This window comes from Mirounga angustirostris, unplaced genomic scaffold, assembly GCF_029215605.1.
Source record: "Mirounga angustirostris isolate CCGP_5_RB_7025 unplaced genomic scaffold, mMirAng1.0.hap1 SCAF_8, whole genome shotgun sequence".
NCBI lineage: Eukaryota > Metazoa > Chordata > Mammalia > Carnivora > Phocidae > Mirounga > Mirounga angustirostris.
In genome coordinates, this window is record NW_026991716.1 from 24,229,678 (window position 1) to 24,251,156 (window position 21,479).

The following is a 21,479-nucleotide window of genomic DNA, read 5'->3' on the forward strand; positions in this document are numbered from 1 at the left end:
TCCAGAGCAGACACCAGCCAGCCCTCCCTGGCCTGTGCGTTGCCTGACACAGTGGGACCGGTGGGACAGGAGGTCACGTGAACAGTGTGGTCCCCTTTACTGCAGCCCAGCACTGCACTGCTTCCTCAGAGGCCACATGACCCCTTCTCCCCGCCAAATATGCTTTCATGTCCAAGGACAGATGTTCGAGCCATGATGGATTTTTTTTAAATGTTGCCTATCTACTAATCTCTTTGGAACTTTGGCAGGTTCCCCCAAATGGCAGAGGAGTGGAGATAAGTGGCACATCCTCTAGGCTCACATTTAGTACTTTCTGAGCTCAGTGCTCTGTGACTTTCTCTCAGCACGTGGCTTCTGGCACAGCACCTCGCAGAGGCGGGACCGCTCCCACTGGTGGTGTGCAGATTGATTTTAGGAAATAGATGGGACACAACAATAAATAAGAACTCACAGTGAGAAAAATTACTGTCTTTTAAAGTATCTTCCAGTCTCTCTAGTTCTGGCTGGAGAAACTCTCTGTGAGTGCTGGTTTGTCTGTCATATCCTCTTTAACCCCTGTTAATCCACCTCCCACCCGCCCACTGACCTCTTTCTAAATGAAGAGCAAACCTTGGGAAGTAGCATAATTTAATAATACTTTGGCGTTGCATATTATTATGGCGAGTGCTTTTCCATTTACAGTAGTATTATAATATTGCCTTTCAAAATAAAGTAAAAAATTTTGAGCTGGCAAGAGAAAATATTAATTAGAGGTGGTACAAAGATAGCCAAGGTGAAGGTGGTCTGGGATATCCAACAGGCGGGATGCACTGGGCTGGTGGCCCCCTGCCCAAGCCAGGCCCTGGTCAGCCCCACGATCCTGCTCCCGTGTGTCCCCACTCTGGGCGGCGCCGTGCCCCTCCGCAGCGGGCTCTGACCGTGGACGTTAACCATGTGTGCTCGTGCTCTCCCGTAGGTGCGGCGGGCTGGGGCTGGTGCTGGCTAGCGCGGGCTTCGGCATGCTGACAGCGCCCATCATCGATCTGCACAACCAGAAAGGCTACTTCCTGCACCACATCATTTTTGCCTGCTGCACGCTCATCTGCATCATCTGCATCCTCCTGCTGCCTGAGAGCAGGAACCAGAACCTGCCCGAGAACATCTCTAACGGGGAGCACTACACTCGGCAGCCGCTCCTGCCGCATAAGAAGGGGGAGCAGCCCCTCTTGCTCACCAACGCCGAGCTCAAGGACTACTCCGGCCTCCACGACGCGGCCACCGCAGGGGACGGGCTGCCCGAGAACGCCACAGCCAACGGCATGAAGTCCATGTAGCTCTGGGCACGGCCTTCCCTGAAGGGGGCACTGTGGGCTCCAGGGGCTTGGGGGCTGTTTGGGCACAGGTTTACAGACCAGGGACCGAACACATGGCTGGGGGGGGCAGGAAAACCCAATTCTGCTGCTGATGCCGCGGATCGCAAGACTGTCAACTGGTGTGGGGAAATTCTGTCTTTCCAAAACTCTAAGGATCGTGTGTGTGAGGAAGCAAACTCTTTGAAAATAACCCTTCAGACTTTCTTTTCTGCCATGAAATGTTTGTATTTATTTTGGTCATTTTTACGAGAAGCACTTTATTCCCTTTCCTCTAACTGATCTCGAAACAGAACCACCTCCTTCGGAAGAGGGACACGGTTGCCGAGGAGGACGCCGTAAGTAGCCAGCGCAGCGGCCCTGGAGGTCACACACGACCCTCGTCCAGCACCCCGCACTGGAGCCAGGGGTCCCTCCCTCTGGGCCCGCGCCCCCCAAGGCCGCCTGCCTGTGTGCGGACAGACTGACCTGTCGTGGAGTGTCTCCATGACCACATTGTAGACAGAGTGAAATGTAAACGATTAGGTTTTTGCTAGAGAGTCTGTGTATGGTTTCTAAAGGGTTTTTGTGTGTGTGTGTGTGTTTGTGAGGTAAGAGCTTCTGTTCCATGCGTTGGGGGAAAGCAGCTCCCAAATATCATTAAAACCAGCTTAGTCTTTCCTTCGAGATCATCCTTTTGTACTTGATGCTGGAAGCTCCTTGGGGCAAAGTGTACACATTTCACCAGAAATCCTAAGTAACGGGTGGTACTAAGGCCACGGTCTGCCGACATTGGTTCGCCTGGCCGAGCTCATGACGAGCAAGGGTGTGGAGAGGTGAGGCACGGTAACGTCAGTAGTACTCCTTCCCGGGTTTAGCTCCAGCAAGAAAGTCCCCTCTGTCACACTCGGCTTCCTCGCCAGCACAGCCTGAACATGAGGCCACTTTCTGAACTGAAAACCAATAGGACACTAACTGACGCAGACCACTGAGGCAAACCCACAGGAGCGAGGGGTGCTCTCCCGGACGTGGCCCGTCACCCACATCTCGAGCACACGCCGCATAGAAATCACCAGCCTGGATGACTGTCAGCTCTCACTGACTTCATGCTGAGACGCTGCAAAGCCTGTGGGAGCCACTCCCCCACACAGCCCTGCCTTGGCCTGCTTCCTGCTTCCTGTCGCTTGTCAGCACAGAGCGGGGCTCAGGGTGAGGAGTGGGACTCACAGCTGAGTCCACCTGACCTCTGGCCTCTTCAAGCATCAAGACCAGTTGAGAGAAAGCAATAACTCACCAAAGTTCAACACCCACCCCGCCCCCGATAGCCAAGGGTTTTCATCGTGCTCCTCACTGCGTCCCCGACAGTGAAGGCTTCCTCCTGCCTTTCCAGGTCGGGCTTCCTGCGCCTGTCTGAGGGGCGCGTCACTTGGAGGGCCTCCGCAAGGCCACCCAGGGGGCCACGAACAAACAAGCTTCGTCGGCGCAGGCAGGCGCTGTCTTGTAGCAACACAGGCACCCAGTTTTTTGGACAGCCTGGTTTCTTTCTAGAATTGTCCACCTCCGCACTTTGTGACACATGTCTTTGCTGTGAGCCGTGTTCTTCCAGGGAGCTTGTGGTCTCGAGTCCGTGAAGCAATTAGGGGACTTCCATTGGACAGCGGCTAGAACTCAAAAGGGCCAGAAAAGAGGTTGACGTAACTTCCCTTTCATCCCCGTCCAGCTTTCCACCCGGTCTGTTCTCAGTCCACCCACCACCCTCCCCCAAAACCGCCAGACCCCAGTACGAGCCCGCTGGCTTGCTACAAACACCGTGAGGTGAGCCAACTCGCAGGGAGTGAACCGCACCGTCTCCTCACCAATGCCTGGGATGGAAGATGCCCGGCGGGCCCTCCCCAGCACCACCCGCTCCAAGCCCAGCTCACCCACACCTCCCTTCATTGCTTTTAAGTCACTTTGTTCCACGTTTCAATGTTAGTCTGCATTCCCCTCAATCTGAGATCTTTCCTTCCATCTCTGCAGCCTTCACGTGCCAAACTTTGCCTTTTTTAGAGTACTTACTACAAAGCCCCCGGGCGGCAGGACCCAGTCAGCCCAGGACAGGACCTGCGCAGCGGCCGGGCCACGGGGGGCGGGGGGGACACTTGGGAAGGAGCCGGCGAGGGCCCCGAGGCTGCACCCGGCCGGATGTCTTGTCTGTGTCCCTCATCCCAGCGCCAGGACGGCCCGCTTGCTGTCTTCCAGGACTTGGGCGCCTTCCCTCACTGGCCGCATGGACCTTCGTGGAGCTTCTGTGAGAACCGTCCTCAAGCTGGCGCGAGCCACCGCTAATCTCTAGCCAGGAGGGCAGAAGCGAGGCATGGCACAGACAAGGTCCTGTTCCTCAGTCTCTGATCTCCATGTGACGGGACAACTGTGAAGACCAGTCCAGTGGAGACAGCAGTCAGCACTGTCACTTCAGTGATCTGGACTAGAAGAGAAGCTGGCTACGGGGACCAAAGTCTAGCAGATGTGAACACGGCTGACTTGCCAACAATCCGTGATGTCCCGGCAAAGAGGTCCCACAGCTCTTCTCTGACGGCAGCCGCGGGGGTAGGCTGAGCTGCTCTCTTGCTGGTTGGGCTTCGGGACACCCAAAGCTCTTAAGGAACGCCTTTATGAGATGAGGACGAAGCAGGAAAGCTTCCGTGCGGGCTGAGCTCGTGGACATCCCGTACCGTGCGAGCAAGGCAAGAGGGGCCGTCTGCGCGGGAGGGGGCTGTGGGCCCCCCTGGCGCGGGGTCAGCGGTGCGTGGACTCCTCGGTCCTGCTGCCTCCGTGCTTAGTGAGGGAACACTTCTCAGGCACCTGCTACTTCAAGTCTGCCTTCCCCACCGCCTACACCCCACCCCCTGCTGCCGGGGGAGACATCCCCAGCTCCAGCTTCCTCCGCCGCCCACTCCTGCATCCTGCTAGCCTATCAGGGAGCTGTGATCCCCTTCCAATAAAAGTTATGCACAAATGTGAACACCTGAGACAGGGCTGGATATTTCTTCATTTTGTTTTTCTCCAGAAGTCAACAGTAACACCACATCCCCTAAACGGTAGCGCCCCAGACAAACAGGAAACAGTTTTAAATGCTTTGTCTTCTAAAAGAGTAGAATCCCTTGCAACCAGGGGAAGGGGGCTGGTAGGTTGGTTTGGCCACACAACAGAAAGAGAGCAAAACTAAACCTCATAAAGGAAGTAACTGCACTCAAACATTACCACTTCCTAGAGCCAAACAAGAAATGACTGAAGTGCCATTAAGTGACCCATGTGACCATCGCATCGCCCACCCCTGGGGGCCCGCGGGCACACACATGTGCTGGGGGAGCCCACACTTCAACTCTTTTAAAGAACACCTCACTTTAATGTATTGTGTGTTTTGGAAAAGCAGTGTGTTATGTCTAGTGGGGAATACTTCCCTCCCTCTGTCCTTTCAGCAACCCCCACACATTTGAGGTTTCTATGTAAGAACGTGTTACTGTACATGTCGACCGGGATTACTCTGGAGGTGCTCATTCATAGCACAAGCCTAAATCGAGTTCTGAACTGTCGTTCAAAGCTAAACGTCTGCATGATGTCACATCTGTTGTACCTTTGGGGAAAATTTGTATGTAAATGTACAGAAATAAAAAATGTTGCCCCATTAACAAATTTCCACTGGAATGTCTTCCCTACCTCATCTGATGGTATCCAATGAAGGGCATTTCATGACCATTGACTACAAGTAATAAAAACTCTACCTGTTTATGCAGCTCTCACTGTCCCTACTTTAGCGCCTCTGTAAACCAAGTCTTGGCTCTCACCCTGAGGGGACAGCGGGTGGCCTCTCACCTCGCTTGCAGGGTCCCGGTCTTAAAGGCAAGTAGAGGCAGAGATCGGATTGCACGCAAACTGTTCCCTTGGTGATGTTCTCAGACCACCTGAGAAGCGGGGGCCATCAGCAAACTGAAGAGTTCTTTTCTTGTGTGTATTGACGTCCTGCTAACCCATGGCCTGACGGTTCCTAGAGAGGTCAAGAAAGGACTCTCTTACACTGTGATTCTGAGAGGAAGTTCTGATAACCCAAAACTCTTCTTTAATGTAGTATTTTTTAACAAGAAAACACTATTTCTTTAATAAAGTATTTATACCAAACTCTTCTCTCCATAGCCCTGATTGTGTGTTACTTGCTCTTCTTAGAGAGGTGCCCACTGTGCTTCCAAGCTACAGTTGTGGTGGCCGCGGCCTTGGAGGTTAGCACAGGAAATCTGCAAAGGAGGCAAGCTTCTGGAACCCCAGACCTGCTCCTCTCAAGTGCCTTTATGTCTTGGCCAGAGTGTAAGCACCCCGGGCTGCCTAACCACGGGCTCAATACGAGACTTTTGCCACTGCATGGACCCCATTACAGGGCCCTAAACAATCCGCCTCCAGCAACAAAAGGGGTCCAGATGGACCTTGAAGATTAGGAAGTTCTTTGCCAGTGGTCCTCAACCTCGCCTGTACTGAGCAGCACGTGGGGAGCTTTTCAGATCTGCCAAAGCCTGGGTCCCAGGCCCTCTGAGTCTCTGGGGAAGGGCCAGGCACAGGCAATCTGTGAAGGCCACCCCCAGGGATTCGAATGTGAAGCCAGAGTTAGGAGCCACTAGCCCGTGACATACTGGCTTTTGGAAAAGGGTGTGAAAGAAAATGTGTAGCATGTGGAACTAGCGAGACTGGAATCCACTACATGTGGCGGGCAGGAAAAGGCTAAGGATTAAAGGTAACCAAAGCAGGTGCTTGGGACTTTGGAGAAAAGAAGGACAATGATAGCAAGAAGAGCCAGGAGGAGCTAAAGCATTTGGATCCATAACAATGAAGTAGATAAATAGCGCAACTGACATCTGAATTGCCATGCCCCTTACTCGATCATGCGAAGCATGCATATATATCTAGTCCTAACGATAACCCAGCAAGGGAGAGCTTATTCCCAATTTACAGGTGAGGAGACAGGGCCCAGGGGAGTTAGAGATTCAAGTCCAGAAATCCAGTGAGCCGGTCCAAGGGAGAACACAGCAGGAACTGTGGTGAGCAGCCGTGCCGGGGAAGGGCTTGCCCGGAAGGGGACAGGAAGGAGCTAACCTGACACGTACTTTATAAAGACTTACTACCTTAATTCTAATGAGGAGTGTACACGGCAGGGTCATGACTAATGTACCTCTTTCCTAGATTATCAGGTTAGCCCTCTGCAGTCCCAACAATATCCCATTTTAACCCCTGTTCCCTATTCCTGAGTGGCCACACACGCACTCTTGCCTGCCATTTGGCTCTTCTTCCCCAGGCAGATCGATTGCAGCTTTTTGGCCCACGCTCTGGTGAGCGGAAGAAGGAAAGTTAGATGAAGATTTGAAAACAAAACGTAAACACATTAACCTAATGACAAACAGTGAAATTCAATCCATTTATTTCAATGTACATTGTACATAAGTTACAAATCCTCACTTCTGCCACTCTGCTAGAACTTTTCCGGAAAAGCCTCCATTTCTTCCTTGATCCTGTTTTCTACCAGTAATGCGAAGTTACTGTCTGTGTTTTGAAGGTTATAGCTGACAAACACCTGTTTGTTGGTCTTCCTGGCTAAAAAGAAAACACATTGGCACAGATGTGACTGAAATGCCTGGAGGTTGTGTGCGCCTCACACATCCCTGACAGCAGAACCATGCCTGGGAAGAGAATGGGGTCGTAGGGAGAGAAGAAGGTTCTGGTTTTTAATGCTCCTCCAGGCAGCGCCTGCAAGTGCGGTCACGCAGACCCCTCCCCCCCTCACTGTCCACAACACCCGTTCTGCGAGTGTGGCCCCAGTCAGCAGCAGCGCCTGGGAGCTTGTCAGAGATGCAGATTCCCAGGCTCCACCCCAGACCAACTGAGCCAGAGATTCACAAGCGCTCCGGGGGATCCAAGCCCTGATGGCTGAGTACCACTGTTCTACCTGAGAAGTTGGTTTGCCTGTTTTGTTTTGTTTTTACTTTAAAATACAGACAATGATAAAGTAATTAAAATAATTAAGTTCCCCTTCAGTACCACCCTCTCTAGCAATTCCATTCCCTTCCCAGAGATAATCCTACGTGTCTGTACGGTTCCATTTACGTAACACACACACATACGTGTCCATGCATGTGAACAGACGCACAACCGTAGGGCTTTCAATCTGATGTTGAAGATACGTGTTAGCCCCTTTCTACAAACCCATCATAGTTGAAGAGTGCTCCTCCAACTACTAAAATCAAGCCCAGTCACATGCCCAGAGTCATAACACATATCGGGCAGTAAGCCTTAATTAAACCAGTTCAGTACCGACCACTCCAGTGCTGGGCCCCCTCCCTCGGCGTCCCCCCACACACGGGCAAGTGCCAACTCCTACTCCCCGCAGACATCAGATGACCATGCCAGCCCTGTCACACGGGGAGGTGAGGAGAGGGGGGCTGGCACTGTCAAGTCACAGCCCGCTCAGCCTACTGTCGTCCAGTGGCAGGAAATTCCTTGTCCCCAGGGAGAGGCCACTCTGATTCCAATCACTCTACCTGCTAAGACAGGATCTTACAGGGAGCAAAACTGTGTCTGCCTGCACTGTCCACCCAGCAGCCCAGCCCTGCCCTCCGGGGCTCACAGAGTAAGGGCGCCCCGTGCACACCAAAGCCCTCCAGTGCTTCTGGGGTTACTCTGGACCCACTAGATCGTCTCTTTTCCTACTTCCTTTCATTCTCCATATAGGATACTGTTTCAGGACACCTCTCTCTTCCCATTGCCCCTCGAGACAAGTGATGCATTTTCAACTGCAGGGTCCAGACCTAAGTTACTCGAGAGGACCAGCACAGGCCAGGGCGGCGTGATCCCAGCACCTGGGCATCAGCAGCCCCCTGGCACTGCCAGCAGCCACATCATACCGCTGACTTTCCCAGCCTTCTCCGCATGCTTGTCCTTGCTGGGCAACAGCTAAGCGCTGCCAGGTTTGGCTGATACAGGCAGGAGACGACCCTTCATCAATATCTGAGTTTAGTAAGTTGGTGAAGACATATTTTTTTGTCTACGCTTATACAGATTATAATCAATCGATGTAAACCACACGAGAAGAAAAATATTAATTAAAAAAAATCATTTGCACAAAACTAAAAAAAAAAAACCAACAAAATACAAAAAACGGAACAAAACAAAAAGCAAAGTAGTTTGTTGCACACAAAGTGCTACTAGGCTTCCATCACAAGGACACCCGTGAGCCCATCTTACTTTACTGGCATCAACTATTTATTCGTGATGCAGCAAACAAGCCCCCGCCAGCCTCCTCTAGCAGAACCCGTCTCCCACCCTGGGGCGATCCCCCCAGTTTCCCAGCTCTATAAACATGAGCACGCCCGTGTCTCCCCCTGACCAGGGCATGATACGGTATGTCAGCCCTTCCACACTGGCCGACGCACATGAGGAGCAAAGGGCCATCTCGCCTTTCAACTCCTTTCACGTGGTTCAGAAAACAATAACATCATCAACGTAGGGAATGAGAACACCCGGGACTCTGGGTGAAGGCTAAGCAGGAATACCCTGTATCTTTGCTGCAAATTTTCTGTAAATTTAAAATTACTTCCTATTAAGAAATTACCAAAGTAACTTACTAGTTGGGTAACCAGCACACGCTAGTTCCCAGCCAGGTTTCTCTAACGCCGGGCTAAAGAAAAAGGCCAGCGGATGCTCCTATAACACCAGAGCCGCCCTCGGGGTCTGCGCCGTCCGCACGCAGGGAACTCAGAGCGGCAGGTCTAGAGGCACCCACCCTCACCCTGGCCACGACTCCCCTGTCCACCTCCACCGTGCGGCCACACTGCTCACACGGGGGCTGCCCGGAGTGACTGGCAATATAAACGCCCACTGAGCAGGGATCAGGTTGGCCGAACGGTGGGCACCACTCAACTACCTGCCCCTCAACACCAGGGGCCGGGCCTCCCCCGCCTCACCCCCAGCGCCCGGCGCGTCCAGGGCACTGGCTGGGAGCACTGGTGCACACGAAGACCAAGGAGGAGACAGAGGCTGCCCCCACTGTCCCACGTCCCCAGGCGCCCTGCACATTGGCAGGGGCAGGACACAGCCGTCCTCACCTCAACTACCGAGCTATTTTCAGGAAGTATGTGTTCCAGGCGCAGGAAGACGGTGGAGCCTTCAACCTCCCGCTCTTGCTTACCACCGTCTACACCACACTCGAGTCAGGCCTGCCTCCCCTCCGGCCAGCTCTGCACGACACCACATGGACACCGAAGGACAGTTCTCCTGCGCAGGCTCTGCCGCATCACCAGGAGGCAACCCCGAGCCACTGCTGATGGGCACTGTGGGCATCACTCTCACTCTCCTCCCGGGAGGAGGTAACGCGCTTCCAACAGGGAACTGAGTCACCCTGTCACTCACCGGCCTGGAGAGCAGGCCGTGGGAGCCCCTCGAGAACATGCCAGCTGAGACAGTGGTCAAGGTCATGGACAGAGACAAGCCCTCCTTAAAGAAGACCCAACATACAAAGGTCTGTGCTTCTCTCTCAGTATAAGGATGCTCTCCTTCTCCAGGGCCTGGGCCTCGCGGGTCCCTGCAACAGCGACTCCCCATCTGGCTGTTCGTGCAGCCGCAGCCGCAGGTACATACCTAAGCGCTGCGCAAGGCCAGCGGAGGTGGTGTCGGAAGTGTCTCCGAGGAGGGAGGTAGACACAGGGATGGAATCCTAAAAGGGAAACAAAGAACACATGCTGCTTTTCCATCGGCCAAGCTTCTGTGGCTTCGGATTCCTCCTGAGGGTGGCAGTGGCAGGTTCTGGGAGGTTGGACACATTTACCGAGAGAAGGAAGCCCCGGCATCTGTGTGGACAGCCAGGTGGGCTGACGCTCTGCTGCACGTGAGGTCAGACAGCTGGGACAGACGAAGAGCAGTCACGGAAACTGGCATCACAGTGCTGTTAGCAAGTTCTAAGACTTATTTTACATAAAAGGCTTGCTTCAGTGTTGGAAACCCCAAAGCATGCTGAAAGACCACATTATAACCAAGAGGGAAGCCAACAAGACCATTAAGGGTACAGCAGGAAGAAAGCTAATCCCAGAGTCTAGGTGCCAAGTGCCCCTGGGTCCCTCTCACCCCCAAGTTAGCCATGAGCCCAGACGGCAGGATGCCTATCTCCTCATCTGGGCCTGTTAAGAGAACACACAGCTCCATTCCCCTGAAGGTGTCTGGGTTCTGCAAGCTCAACAAGGGCCCTAGGGCACCAGCCATCAGTGTCCAAGTAAGGAAAATAGGAACGTCAGAGTATGTTTGACCAATCCTCATTTCAGATAAGAAGCAGTAAAACTAAAAAAATAAATGTGGCCCTTTTGAAATATAGAAGAAATCTGACCTCCAATTACTATGGAAGTAATCCCCCTTACCATTAAAATTCCTAGCTGAAGAGAAAAAAACTCACTAACTTACAATATGGTCAAAATTACTTTTATCAAAATACTAGCCTTCTAAAACAAACAGCACTCAGTACTGAGTCAAGTACAGAGCACTCAGTATAGAGACAAGATGTTAGGTTTGCCTTTCTCTTTTTTTATCTATTTTTTTAATTTATATTTTAGTTAACACACAGTATGATATTGGTTTCAGGAGTAGAATTTAGTGATTCATCACTGACACCCAGTGCTCACCACCACAAGTGCCCCCCTTAATACCCATCACCCATCTAGCCCAACCCCCGCCGACCTCCCTCCGGCAACCCTCAGTTTGTTCTCAATCATTAAGAGTCTCTTACGATTTGTTTCCTCTTCCCTTCCCCCCCTTTCCATAATGTATGTTCATCTGTTTTCTTTCATAAATTCCACCCATGCATGAGATCATATGGTATTTGTTTTTCTCTGACTTATTTCACTTAGCATAATACACTTGAGCTCCATCCACGTCATTGCAAATGGCAAGAGTTCATTCTTTTTTATGGCTGCATAATATTCCATTGTATGTATGTACCACATCTTCTTTATCCATTCATCTGTCAATGGACATTTGGGTTCTCCACAGTTTGGCTATTGTTGATAATGCTGTGATAAACATCAGGGGGCACGTATCCCTTTGAACCTGTATTGTTAGTAGTATCTCTAGTAGTGCAATTGCTGGATCAGAGGGTAGCTCTGTTTTTAACTTTTTGAGGAACCTCCATAAGGTTCTCCAGAGTGGCTGCACCAGTTTGCATTCCCACCAGCAGCTTAAGAGGGTTCCCCTTTCTCCACATCCTCACCAATACCTGTTGCCTCTTGTCCTGTTAATTTTAGCCATTCTGACAGGTGTGAGGTGGTATCTCATCATGGTTTTGATTTGTATTTCCCTGATGATAAGTGACACTGAGCATCTTTTCACGTGTCTCTTAGCCATCTGGGTATCTTCTTTGGACAAATGTCTATCCATGTATTCTGCCCATTTCTTGACTGGATTATTTTTTGGGGGGGCTGCTGAGTTTGATAAATTCTTTATAGATCTTGGATACTAACCCTTTATCAGATATGTCATTTGCAAATACCTTCTCCCAATCATAGGCTGCCTTTTAGTTTTGTTTCTTTTGCAGTGCAGCTTTTTATTTTGATGAAGTCCCAAAAGTTCATTTTTGCTTTTGTTTCACTTGCCTCCAGCAATGCATCTAGTAAGAAGTTGCTACGGCCGAGGTCAAGGAGGTTGCTGCCTGTGTTCTCCTCTAGGATGTTGATGGTTTCCTATCTCATATTTAGGTCTTTCATCCATTTTGAATTTATTTTTGTGTATGGTGTAAGAAAGTGGTCCAGTTTCATTCCTCTGCGTATTGCTGTCCAGTTTTCCCAACACCATTTGTTGAAGAGACTGTCTTTTTTTCCATTGGATATTCCTTCCTACTTTGTAGAAGATTAGTTGACCATATAGTTGTGGGTCCATTTCTGGATTCTCTATTCTATTCCATTGATCTATGTGACTGTTTTTGTCCCAGCACCATAGTGTCTTGATGATTAGAGCTTTGTAATACAGCTTGAAGTCTGACATTATGATGCCTCCAGTTTTATTTTTATTTTTCAGTATTGCTTTGGCTATTTGGGTTCTTTTGTGGTTCCATACAAATTTTAGGATTGCTTGTTCTAGCTCTGTGAAAAATGCTGGTGGTATTTTGATAGAGACTGCATTAAATGTGTAGATTGCTTTGGGTAGTACAGACATTTTAACAATGTTCTTCTAATCCATGAGCTTGGAACGCTTTTCCATTTCTTTGTGTCATCTTCCATTTCTTTCATAAGTGTTCTATAGTTTCCAGAGTACAGATCTTTTACCTCTTTAGTTAGGTTTGTTCCTAGGTATCTTACTGTTTTTGGTGCAGTTGCAAATGGGATCGATTCCTTGAATTCTTTGGCTGCTGCTTCCTCATTGTTTAGAAATTCAACAGATTTCTCCACATTGGTTTTATATCCTGCAACTTTGCTGAATTCATGTATCAGTTCTAGCAATTTTTTGGTGCAGTCTTTCACATTTTCTACATAAAGTATCATGTCGTCTGCAAATAGTCAAAGTTTGACTTCTTCCTTGCTGGTTTAGATGCCTTTAATTTCTTTTTATTGTGTGATTGCTGAGGCTAAGACTTCCAGTACTATGTTAAACAGTAATGGTGAGAGTGGACATCCTTGTCTTATTCCTGACCATAGGGAAAGGCTCTCAGTTTTTCCCCTCTCAGTCCCTCAAAGGAACTGCACCCTTTGAGGATGATATTAGCTGTGGGTCCTTCATATATGGCCTTTATAATGCTGAGGTATGTTCCATCTATCCCTACTTTGTTGAGGGTTTTTACCAAGAATGAATGCTGTACTTTGTCAAATGCTTCTTCTGCATCTACTAACAGGATCTTATCCTTTGATAAGTTCTTATCCTTTCTTTTATTAATGTGATGTATCACACTGATTAATCTGCAAATACTGAACCACCCCTGGAGCCCAGGAATAAATCCCACTTGATCATGGTGAATAATTTTTTTAATGTACTGTTGAATTCAATTTGCTAGTATTTTGTTGAGAATTTTTGCATCCATGTTCATCAAGGATATTGGCCTGTAATTCTTTTTAGTGGGGTCTTTGTCTGGTTTTGGAATCAAGGTGATGCTGGCTTTGTAGAATGAGTTCATAAGTTCTCCTTCCATTTCTATTTTTTGGAACAATCTGAGAAGAACAGGTATTAACTCTTCTTTAAATGTTTGGTAAAATTCCCCTGGGAAGCCACCTGGCCCAGGACTTTTGTTTGTTGGGAGATTTTTGATTACTGATTCAATTTCTTTGCTGGTTATGGTTCTGTTCAAATTTTTTATTTCTTTCTGTTTCAGTTTTGGTAGTCTGTAAATTTCTAGGAAACTGTCCATTTCTTCCAGATTGCCCAGTTTATTGGCATATAATTTTTTCATAGTATTCTCTTATAATTGTTTGTATTTCCATGGTGTTGGTTGTGATCTCTCCTCTTTCATTTTTGATCTTATCTATTTGGGTCCTTTCCTTTTTTGATAAGTCTGGCTAGGGGTTTATCAATTTTATAAATTCCTTCAAAGAACCAGCTCTTAGTTTTGTTAATCTCTTCTACTGGTTTTTTGTTTGTTTCTATATCATTTATTTCTGCTCTAATCTTTATGATCTCCCTTCTTCTGCTGGCTTTAGGCTTTATTTGCTCTTCCTTTTCTAGGTCCTTTAGGTGTAAGGTTAAATTGTGTATTTAAAACTCTTCTTGCTTCTTAAGGTAGACCTGTATTACAATATACTTCCCTCTTAGAACTGCCTTTGCTGCATCCCAAAGGTTTTAGACTGTCATGTTTTGATTTTCATTTGCTTCCATGTATTTTTTTTTTAATTACTTAATTTCCTGGTTAACCCATTCATCCTTTAGTAGGATGCTCTTTAGACTCCATGTATTTGAGGTTTTTCCAAATTTTTTCTTGTGGTTGACTTCAAGTTTCAGAGAGTTGTGGTCTGAAAATATGCATGGTATGACCTCAATCTTTTTTGTACTTGTTGAGGGCTGATTTGTGACCCAGTATGTGATCTATTCTGGACAATGTTCCATGTGCACTCAAAAAGAATGTGTATTCTGCTGCTTTAGGATGAATGTTCTGAATATATCCATTAAGTCCATCTGGTCCAGTGTGTCATTCAAAGCAACTGTTTCCTTGTTGATTTCTGCTTAGATGATTTGCCCATTGCTGTGAATGGGGTGTTAAAAGTCCCCTACTATTACTGTATTATTATCAATGAGTTTATATTTATTATTAATTGATTTGTATATTTGGGTGCTCCCAAGTTGGGGGCATAAATATTTACAATTGTTAGATCTTGTTGATGGATAGACCCCTTAATTATGATATAATGCTCTTTTTCTCTCTTGATATAGTATGGCTACCCCGGCTTTCTTTTGACATCCATTAGCATGACAGATGGTTCTCCATCCCCTCACTTTCAATTTGCAGGTGCCTTTAGGTTTAAAATGAGTGTCTTATAGGCAACATATAGATGGATCTTGTTTTGTTTTGTTTTGTTTTTTATCCATTCTCATACCCTATGTCTTTTGATTGGAGCATTTAGTCCATTTACATTCAGAGTGATTATTGAAAGATATGAATTTAGTGCCATTGTGTTACCTACAGAGTTGATGTTTCTGGTGATGTTCTCTGGTCCTTTCTAATCTTTGTTGCCTTTGGTCTTTTTTTCTCCACTTGAAGAGTCCCCCTTAAAATTTCTTGCAGGGCTTGTTCAGTCGTCACAAACTCCTTTAGTTTTTGTCTGGGAAACTCTCTCTCCTATTCTGAGTGACAGCTTTGCTGGATAGATTTCTTGGCTGAATATTTTTCCCATTTAGCACGTTGAAGATATCCTACCACTCTCTTCTGGCCTACCAAGTTTCTGTGGACAGATCTGCTGCAAATCTGATCTGTTTTCCTTTGTAAGTCAAGGACTTTTTTTCCCTTGCTGCTTTCAGGATTCTTTCCTTGTCTGTGTATTTTGTGAGTCTGACTATGCTATGCCTTGCTGATGGTCAGCTTTTGTTGAATTTAATGGGAGTTCTCTGTGCTTCTTGCATTTTGATGTCTGTGTTCTTCCCCAGTTTAGGGAATTGCAGATATAATTTGTTTGAATAAACCTTCTGCCTCTTTTTCTCTCTCTACATCTTATGGGACTCCCATGACACGAATGTTAATACGTTTTAATAAGTCGCTGACTTCCCTAAGCTACCTTTGTGTTCCATTACCTTTCTTTCCCTCTTCTTTTCAGCTTCATTATTTTCCATAATTTTATCTTCTATATCACTGATTTGCTCCTCTGCTTCATCCATCCTCTTTTTTATGGCCTCCTTTGGTGTTTGCTTCTTGGTTATAGCATTTTTTAATTTCGGCCTGACTAGATTTTAGTTCTTTTATCTCTGCAATAAGGGATTCTCTTGTGTCTTTTATGCTTTCTTCAAGCCCAGCTAGTATCCTTATGATTACTATTTTAAATTCTAGTTCAGACATCTTACTTATATCTGTATTGATGAAATCCCTGTCCATGGGTTCTACTTCTTGTTCTTTTGGGGTGAATTCCTGCATCTTGTCATTTTGTCCAGAAAAGAAGACAGAAAAAACAAACAAATAAAAAAAACAAAAAACAAAGAAAAAATACCCAAAAAAGTAATCTTGGGTGTGTTTTAGTCTGCTTGTTAAAAGAATCTAGATCCAAAACTTTAAAAATAAAGAAGTAAAATAAAATAAAATGAAAATAAACAAAAAAATAAAAAATAAAAAAATATTTAAATATATATGTTAAAAAATAATAATAAAGGAACAGAAAAAAGAAAATAAATGAATAATAAAAAAACAAAGCATAAAAGTAAAAAGGAAGCTAGATCCTATTTCCCCTAGAGCTGAAGCTTTGCAGCACTCTATGATTAGTAGACTTGGTACCAGCCCGTTGTTTGTGCTGGTCTTCTGAGGGGAGGGGCCTGCTGGGCTGATTCTCAGGTGGCTGACCCTAGTGGAAATGGGCCTCCTGGGCGCAGGGGAGCAGGGCTTGGTGTAAGCGGACCAGCCTCCACTAGGTGGTGCATCTTGCTCCCTGAAGGCTTTCCGTGCTGATGGGCAGGATGAACATGGTGGCAACCCATGCACTAGCCCTGGAGCTGACGGTTCACAACCCTACTCTTCACTGAGCCTTCACGGAAGAGCAACCAATCACCCCTCATGTTCCCAGTTTCCATCAGAACCCTGCACTCACCCTGCCTGTATCCAAGCTTTTTTATCTCAGGCACATGACTTAGTTTCAAGACTCCAAATTTTAGGGACTCCCATGGCATTGACCCACACTGTTCCTCTGGGGGAGGGTCTCCCCACACTTTTGCAGTTTGCCGCCCATCCCAGGAAAGCAGTCTCACCACCGCACAGCAGTTCGCAGTTTATAGCAAAACTGAGCAGAAAGCCGGAACCAAGACCTGCTGCTCTCAGCCAGCATCCCCACTCCTCTGCCTGGGAACAGCACAGCACCTTGGCACCACCCATTCTTCTTGCAACCCAGGGAATCCTCAGACCACCCTGTCACTCTGCCCTGCTTCACCACCTGAGCACTTTTTAGCCAGGGACGTGCCCCACAGTAGTGGACTTCTAAAAGTTCAGATTTTGCACTCTGCTGCTTAAATACTTTGTGGCAACCTCTGAAAGCAGGGTCCCTCCCCGCCTCTGTACCCAGTTATATCTCCCCAAGTCAACTTTCCACACCTCCTACCTTCCAAAAGGTGGTCGCTTTTCTACTTGTAGACTTAAAGTTTTTGCTCTCTCAGACCTCAGACTGATTTCTTGGGTGTTCAGAATGATTTGATAACTAGCTGTGTTCAAGGGACAAGACAAGCCCCTATTCCTCTACCATCTTAACTCTTCCCTGCCAGGAGGCAAGATTTTTAGAGGAACAAGCATGTGCCACCAGAGGCTCTGGGGTGGGCACCCCTCCCCCCATACTGTCCAGATAAAGACAGGTAAACTGAATAAACACCTACTATGTGCCAGATACTGTGAGCAGGGCACAGATCAGTGACTGCGCCTTGTCTCCTAGTGGTTCAAAGTCACTTCAAAAGGAGAAAGAACCTGTTCAGGTCTATAAGAGATGATCAAAAAAATACAGGATAAGAATGAAAGCATTTACTGCAAGCTTTTTTGCTGAAAAGATAACAAAAACATGAACTCAATTAATGAATTTGCTGTTTACAAGTTTCAAGTTCAATATTCAGCTATGTGCTAACAGTATTTACAGTTAAACTTTTAGAAACAGAAAATCTACTTTAAGGTGATCGTTTCCCAACAAAAACAAAACTAAAAACCTTATATTGTTACCCTTAGTACTTCATTATTTCCAAAATCTTACTATACCCAGCTGGTCTCCGAGGCACACACATGCTTAGACAGTTTTACTATGGCTGGAGCACCACTGTCCACTCCAAGTGGGCCCAACACGTCCTACATCATCTGAGCACGTAGGGCCCCTATATCATCCTTGTTCTAAAGCCTGTCAGTGCCACAGACAGACCACATGATGCAAGGCAGGCCAGCTGGAAGAGCAGCAGAATGGTATGGTTTTGTTCTATATGGTCTTGTCTTACATGTGGAGGTCGAGGGGCAAGGGAGGAGGGGGAGACGTCACAGACCCTTTGGTGCCACTCTCCACACATGGGCCAAAAACCTTTTTCTGGGAAGGGCCAGAGGATAAATCGTTTCGTTTTTATGGACTACAAGGTCCAGTTTTAACTGTTCACCTCTGCCATCCAAATACAAAACCTGCGACAGACATTACTGAATGGATGGGCAGAACTATGTTCCAGTAAAACTTGGTTACAAAAGTAGAAGGCAAGCCAGCCCCTAAGCCATGGTTTGCCAAGCCCTGTTCCACAGGAAGCTTGTTTCCTGCTTTAAGCTATGGTCTACACCTCTTCTCTCCAGCTGGAGAGTGGGTGCCCTGCTGCAGGAAGACAATGTACAAGTATACAGTGTGACCAATGAATAGGACTGAACTTCTGACAGGTCTGGTAACTGAGACTGGCCCCTTTTCCTCTCCCTACCTGCTCTTTATAGAGTGTGAGCTTCCAGATGAGGAAATATACCCTACTAGGAGCTATGACTACCAAATGGTCTGACTGCCAAAGTGCACCAAAGCAGCGCACGGGAGGAATCCTGAAACTGATTCAAGGAAGCAATGCCTGGTCTTACCAATCAGTAGTCCTGTGCCCTATGTGACCCACAGCCTTACCCACTGTCTATGACTACAGCCTAAGGACTAGGAAAGAAAGAAGGTGAGGTTCTCCAGGGCATCACAACCTCCAAACACACAGCCCCACCCATCACCTCTCCTCCAATGAAAGAAGGAACTGCCACCTGCCCAAAGGCCCAGCTGCTAGTACCCACCAGAAAAGAAATAAAAGAAAACCCGCCCAGGAAAAGAAGAGCAAGAAGGGAAAGGGCAGAGAGGGATACTGTGTGAAGACATCCAGAAGTCCCATTCAGAGGCTGTCTCCTTCCTGAAACTTTACCCAGATCCTGCCTGATGGCTCACTCCTCTGATTTCCTACCACCCCAAGGTCCCCTCGGAGATTACAATCCTTACTGCTGCAGGTTACTGGTAGCCCTCCCTAGCAAACCTGGAGGTCCTTGAGGGAGGCCTCATTCATTCACTCAACAATTTAATGAGCAGCTTGTCAGGCACTAAGGTTACAAAGACTCATAAAACAGACAAACCTCACCACCACCAATACTGATAATTAATTGCAGAGGGAGCAACATCTGGGGACATGCCTATGTGCTAAAGCAGCCAAGAGTGGGCAGGAGGAGGGCGGGAGCAGGGGAGCTCTACCGGGTAACAGAGCCTAAAGAGTTACTGTGAAGTCTCTGAACTGTGCTCTGAGGGTACCTCTTGAAAGATCTGGAGCAGAGGAATGACAATATCTGATTGCTGTCTGCTGCCCTGTAGAGAACTGGCTCTAAGGCAGTGTTATGGGCTGAATCACATCCTCCAAAAAGATAAGTGCACATCCTAACCCCTACACCTGTGAATGTAACTTTTTTTTTTTTAAGAAATAGGGTCTCTGCAGATGTAATTAAGCTGGAATTTAAGATGAGGTCATAATGGAATAGGGTGGTCCCTTAATTTATTATGACTGGTGTCTTTACAAGTAAAGACACAGAGAAAGACACACAGAAAAGGCCAGTGACATTGAGTGATGCTGCAAGCCAAGGAATGCCAAGGACTTCCAGCAACACCAGCTGATGGGAGAGGCATGGGAACATTTCTCCCTCAGAGCGGGCAGGGGCGAGGGGGAGGGCGGAGAGGGCTGGCGAACGCGGCCCTCCTTCCTCCAGAAGGACCAGACCTGCCGACACCTTGATTTCAGACATCTGGCCTTCTGAACTGTGAGAGAATAAATCTTAGTTGGTTTAAGCCACCCAGCTTGTGGCATTTTGCCACAAGCATCTCTAAGAAATTAACACAGGCAGCAAAGGGGGGAATGAGGCAAGGAAAAGGAGATGCTGCAGGTTTGGCCCAGGGTGGCAGGCCTGAAAGGAGGTGATGGGTGTGTAGAGGCCGCTTTGAGGCAACCAACTTGGACAGTGGAAACCTGAGTACAGTAGAAGGACCCACAGTGCCCTCCAACCCCTTAGCTGAATACAAACAGGCCCATTAGGCGACCCACCTAAGCCCTAGCTAACCAATGGGTTACTTACACCCCAAAACGGGTACCAAAAAAAGGAGGAACATTCCATATGTTCCCATACCTCCTCACCTTCCCCCTTATCTACAGTTCCCCAACACTGCCTCCTGGCAGTCTCTCCCATGCTGTCCTTCCCGCTGTGCATTCAATAACCTTCTGTCTCCTTTGTTCTGTCTTGGGTGAATTCTTTCACTGACCCTGCCAACGGCCTCCACCTCATGGGGTCGCCCCACATGCTGGTTGGATTCCCCCCATGTTCTGATGGACCGCAGTGCCTACAGATTCACTGACACTCCCATGTGGAGAGTGGAAGACAGAGTAATCAAAGTTTGAATGGAGTTTCCACAACAGAGATGGGATGGCTGTGAAAGATGCAGGTCTGCGGGAAGAGGTTAAGAGTTCGGTCTTAAATATGTCTAGCGTGAGATGCCTATTAAACTTTCAGGCGGGAACACAGGAGTCCAAAATTCAGGAAAGAGGTCTGTACTAGAAACAAGGAAAATTCAGTGTGGCCAATACAGGGAAGGTATGAAAACTAAGAGGTGGATGCCATCCCCCAGGGCAGGAGTGTGACCAGAAACCCAGAGGTCCCACGATAGAGCCCCACTGAATATCCAACTACAGGGAGGGGCTAGGAGAGCCAGCAGTGGGGCGCCCGCCTTAAAGGTAGAGGAGGTGGGGAGAGGCGGGGCTCGCCTGGGGGCCCACGCGCCGGCCGGACCGCACCCCGTTCCCCTCGGGTGGTGCAGGTCCGGACTGGACCCCGGTTCCCTAAGACACCACAGCAAGAGTTCCGGGGAGCCCCCAGGCCCCTGGGCCCAGGAAAGACCTGAGGGCCACGCGCACGCACCTAGGGGGCCGGAACCCCCTCTGGTACCCCACTTGCGCCGGGACGCTCGGTTACCCTCAGTCCCAGCCCCCGCCCCCACACCGGCCCGCTCCCTTGGGCCTCCACCCCCCACGCCTGCCCGGCCTCCCCCGCCGCGCCCCCCGTCCTCTCCCCCCACCTCAGCCCCGGGCCCCCTTCAGGACCTCCCCGACCGCGTTCGCCGGCCCTCTCCGCCCCCGACCTGCACTCACGTAGCGGTTGCACATGGCCACGGCGAGGTTGCGCAGGTGCGGCGTGGCTCCCACCCACAGGAAGAGCGAGTCCGTCAGCCGCATGACATGGAAGTGGACGAGCTGCTCCCACAGCCTCGCGCTGAAGTTGTGCAAGGAGACGTCCCCGCCCGCGGCGGCCCGCGGCCCCTCCATGCCGCCTGGCGGGCCCTGTCCCGCTAGCGCCGAGACTCCGGCTGCGCTGCCGGCGCGGAGCCTGGCCAGACCCAAGCAAGCGAGCGCCGAGAGGCCGAGCGCGCGCCTTCACTCTTGGTCCCGGGGCGCCGGCAGGGCGGGCCCGGGGAGGAGGAGGGG

At 48.7% G+C, this 21,479-nt stretch overlaps 2 protein-coding genes across 10 annotated transcripts in view; one reads left to right on the forward strand and one right to left on the reverse strand.

Annotated features, from left to right (window-relative positions):
* Positions 1-2,009, forward strand: part of SLC22A23 (solute carrier family 22 member 23) — a 178,473-nt gene extending 176,464 nt beyond the window's left edge. For 2 of the 4 annotated variants that reach the window (XM_064597253.1, XM_064597254.1), the window contains one exon: positions 956-1,152. In XM_064597253.1, coding sequence (XP_064453323.1) covers positions 956-1,005 — 50 coding nt within the window. In that variant the 3' untranslated portion in view covers positions 1,006-1,152. Of the gene's footprint in view, positions 1-955 lie in introns of all 4 variants that reach the window. The other 2 variants (XM_064597252.1, XM_045866443.2) reach the window with 2 other exon arrangements.
* On the reverse strand, positions 1,348-21,479 carry PSMG4 (proteasome assembly chaperone 4). 6 transcript variants are annotated; one of them, XR_008505501.2, is made up of 4 exons: positions 21,147-21,466; positions 9,984-10,059; positions 5,184-5,355; positions 1,348-2,989 (listed from the first exon to the last, which is right to left on the reverse strand). XR_008505501.2 is itself a non-coding variant. In XM_064597264.1 (4 exons), the coding sequence occupies exons 1-3, from the start codon at positions 21,318-21,320 to the stop codon at positions 9,984-9,986; spliced, it is 324 nt and encodes a 107-aa protein (XP_064453334.1). In that variant the 5' UTR covers positions 21,321-21,479; the 3' UTR covers positions 5,338-5,355. The 6 variants fall into 6 exon arrangements, 4 of the variants coding, with proteins under 4 accessions (XP_045722405.1, XP_064453334.1, XP_045722404.1 ...); XR_008505500.2 differs by having other exon boundaries at positions 1,348-2,995; XM_064597264.1 differs by lacking the exon at positions 1,348-2,989 and adding an exon at positions 10,171-10,244 and having other exon boundaries at positions 5,338-5,355; positions 21,147-21,479.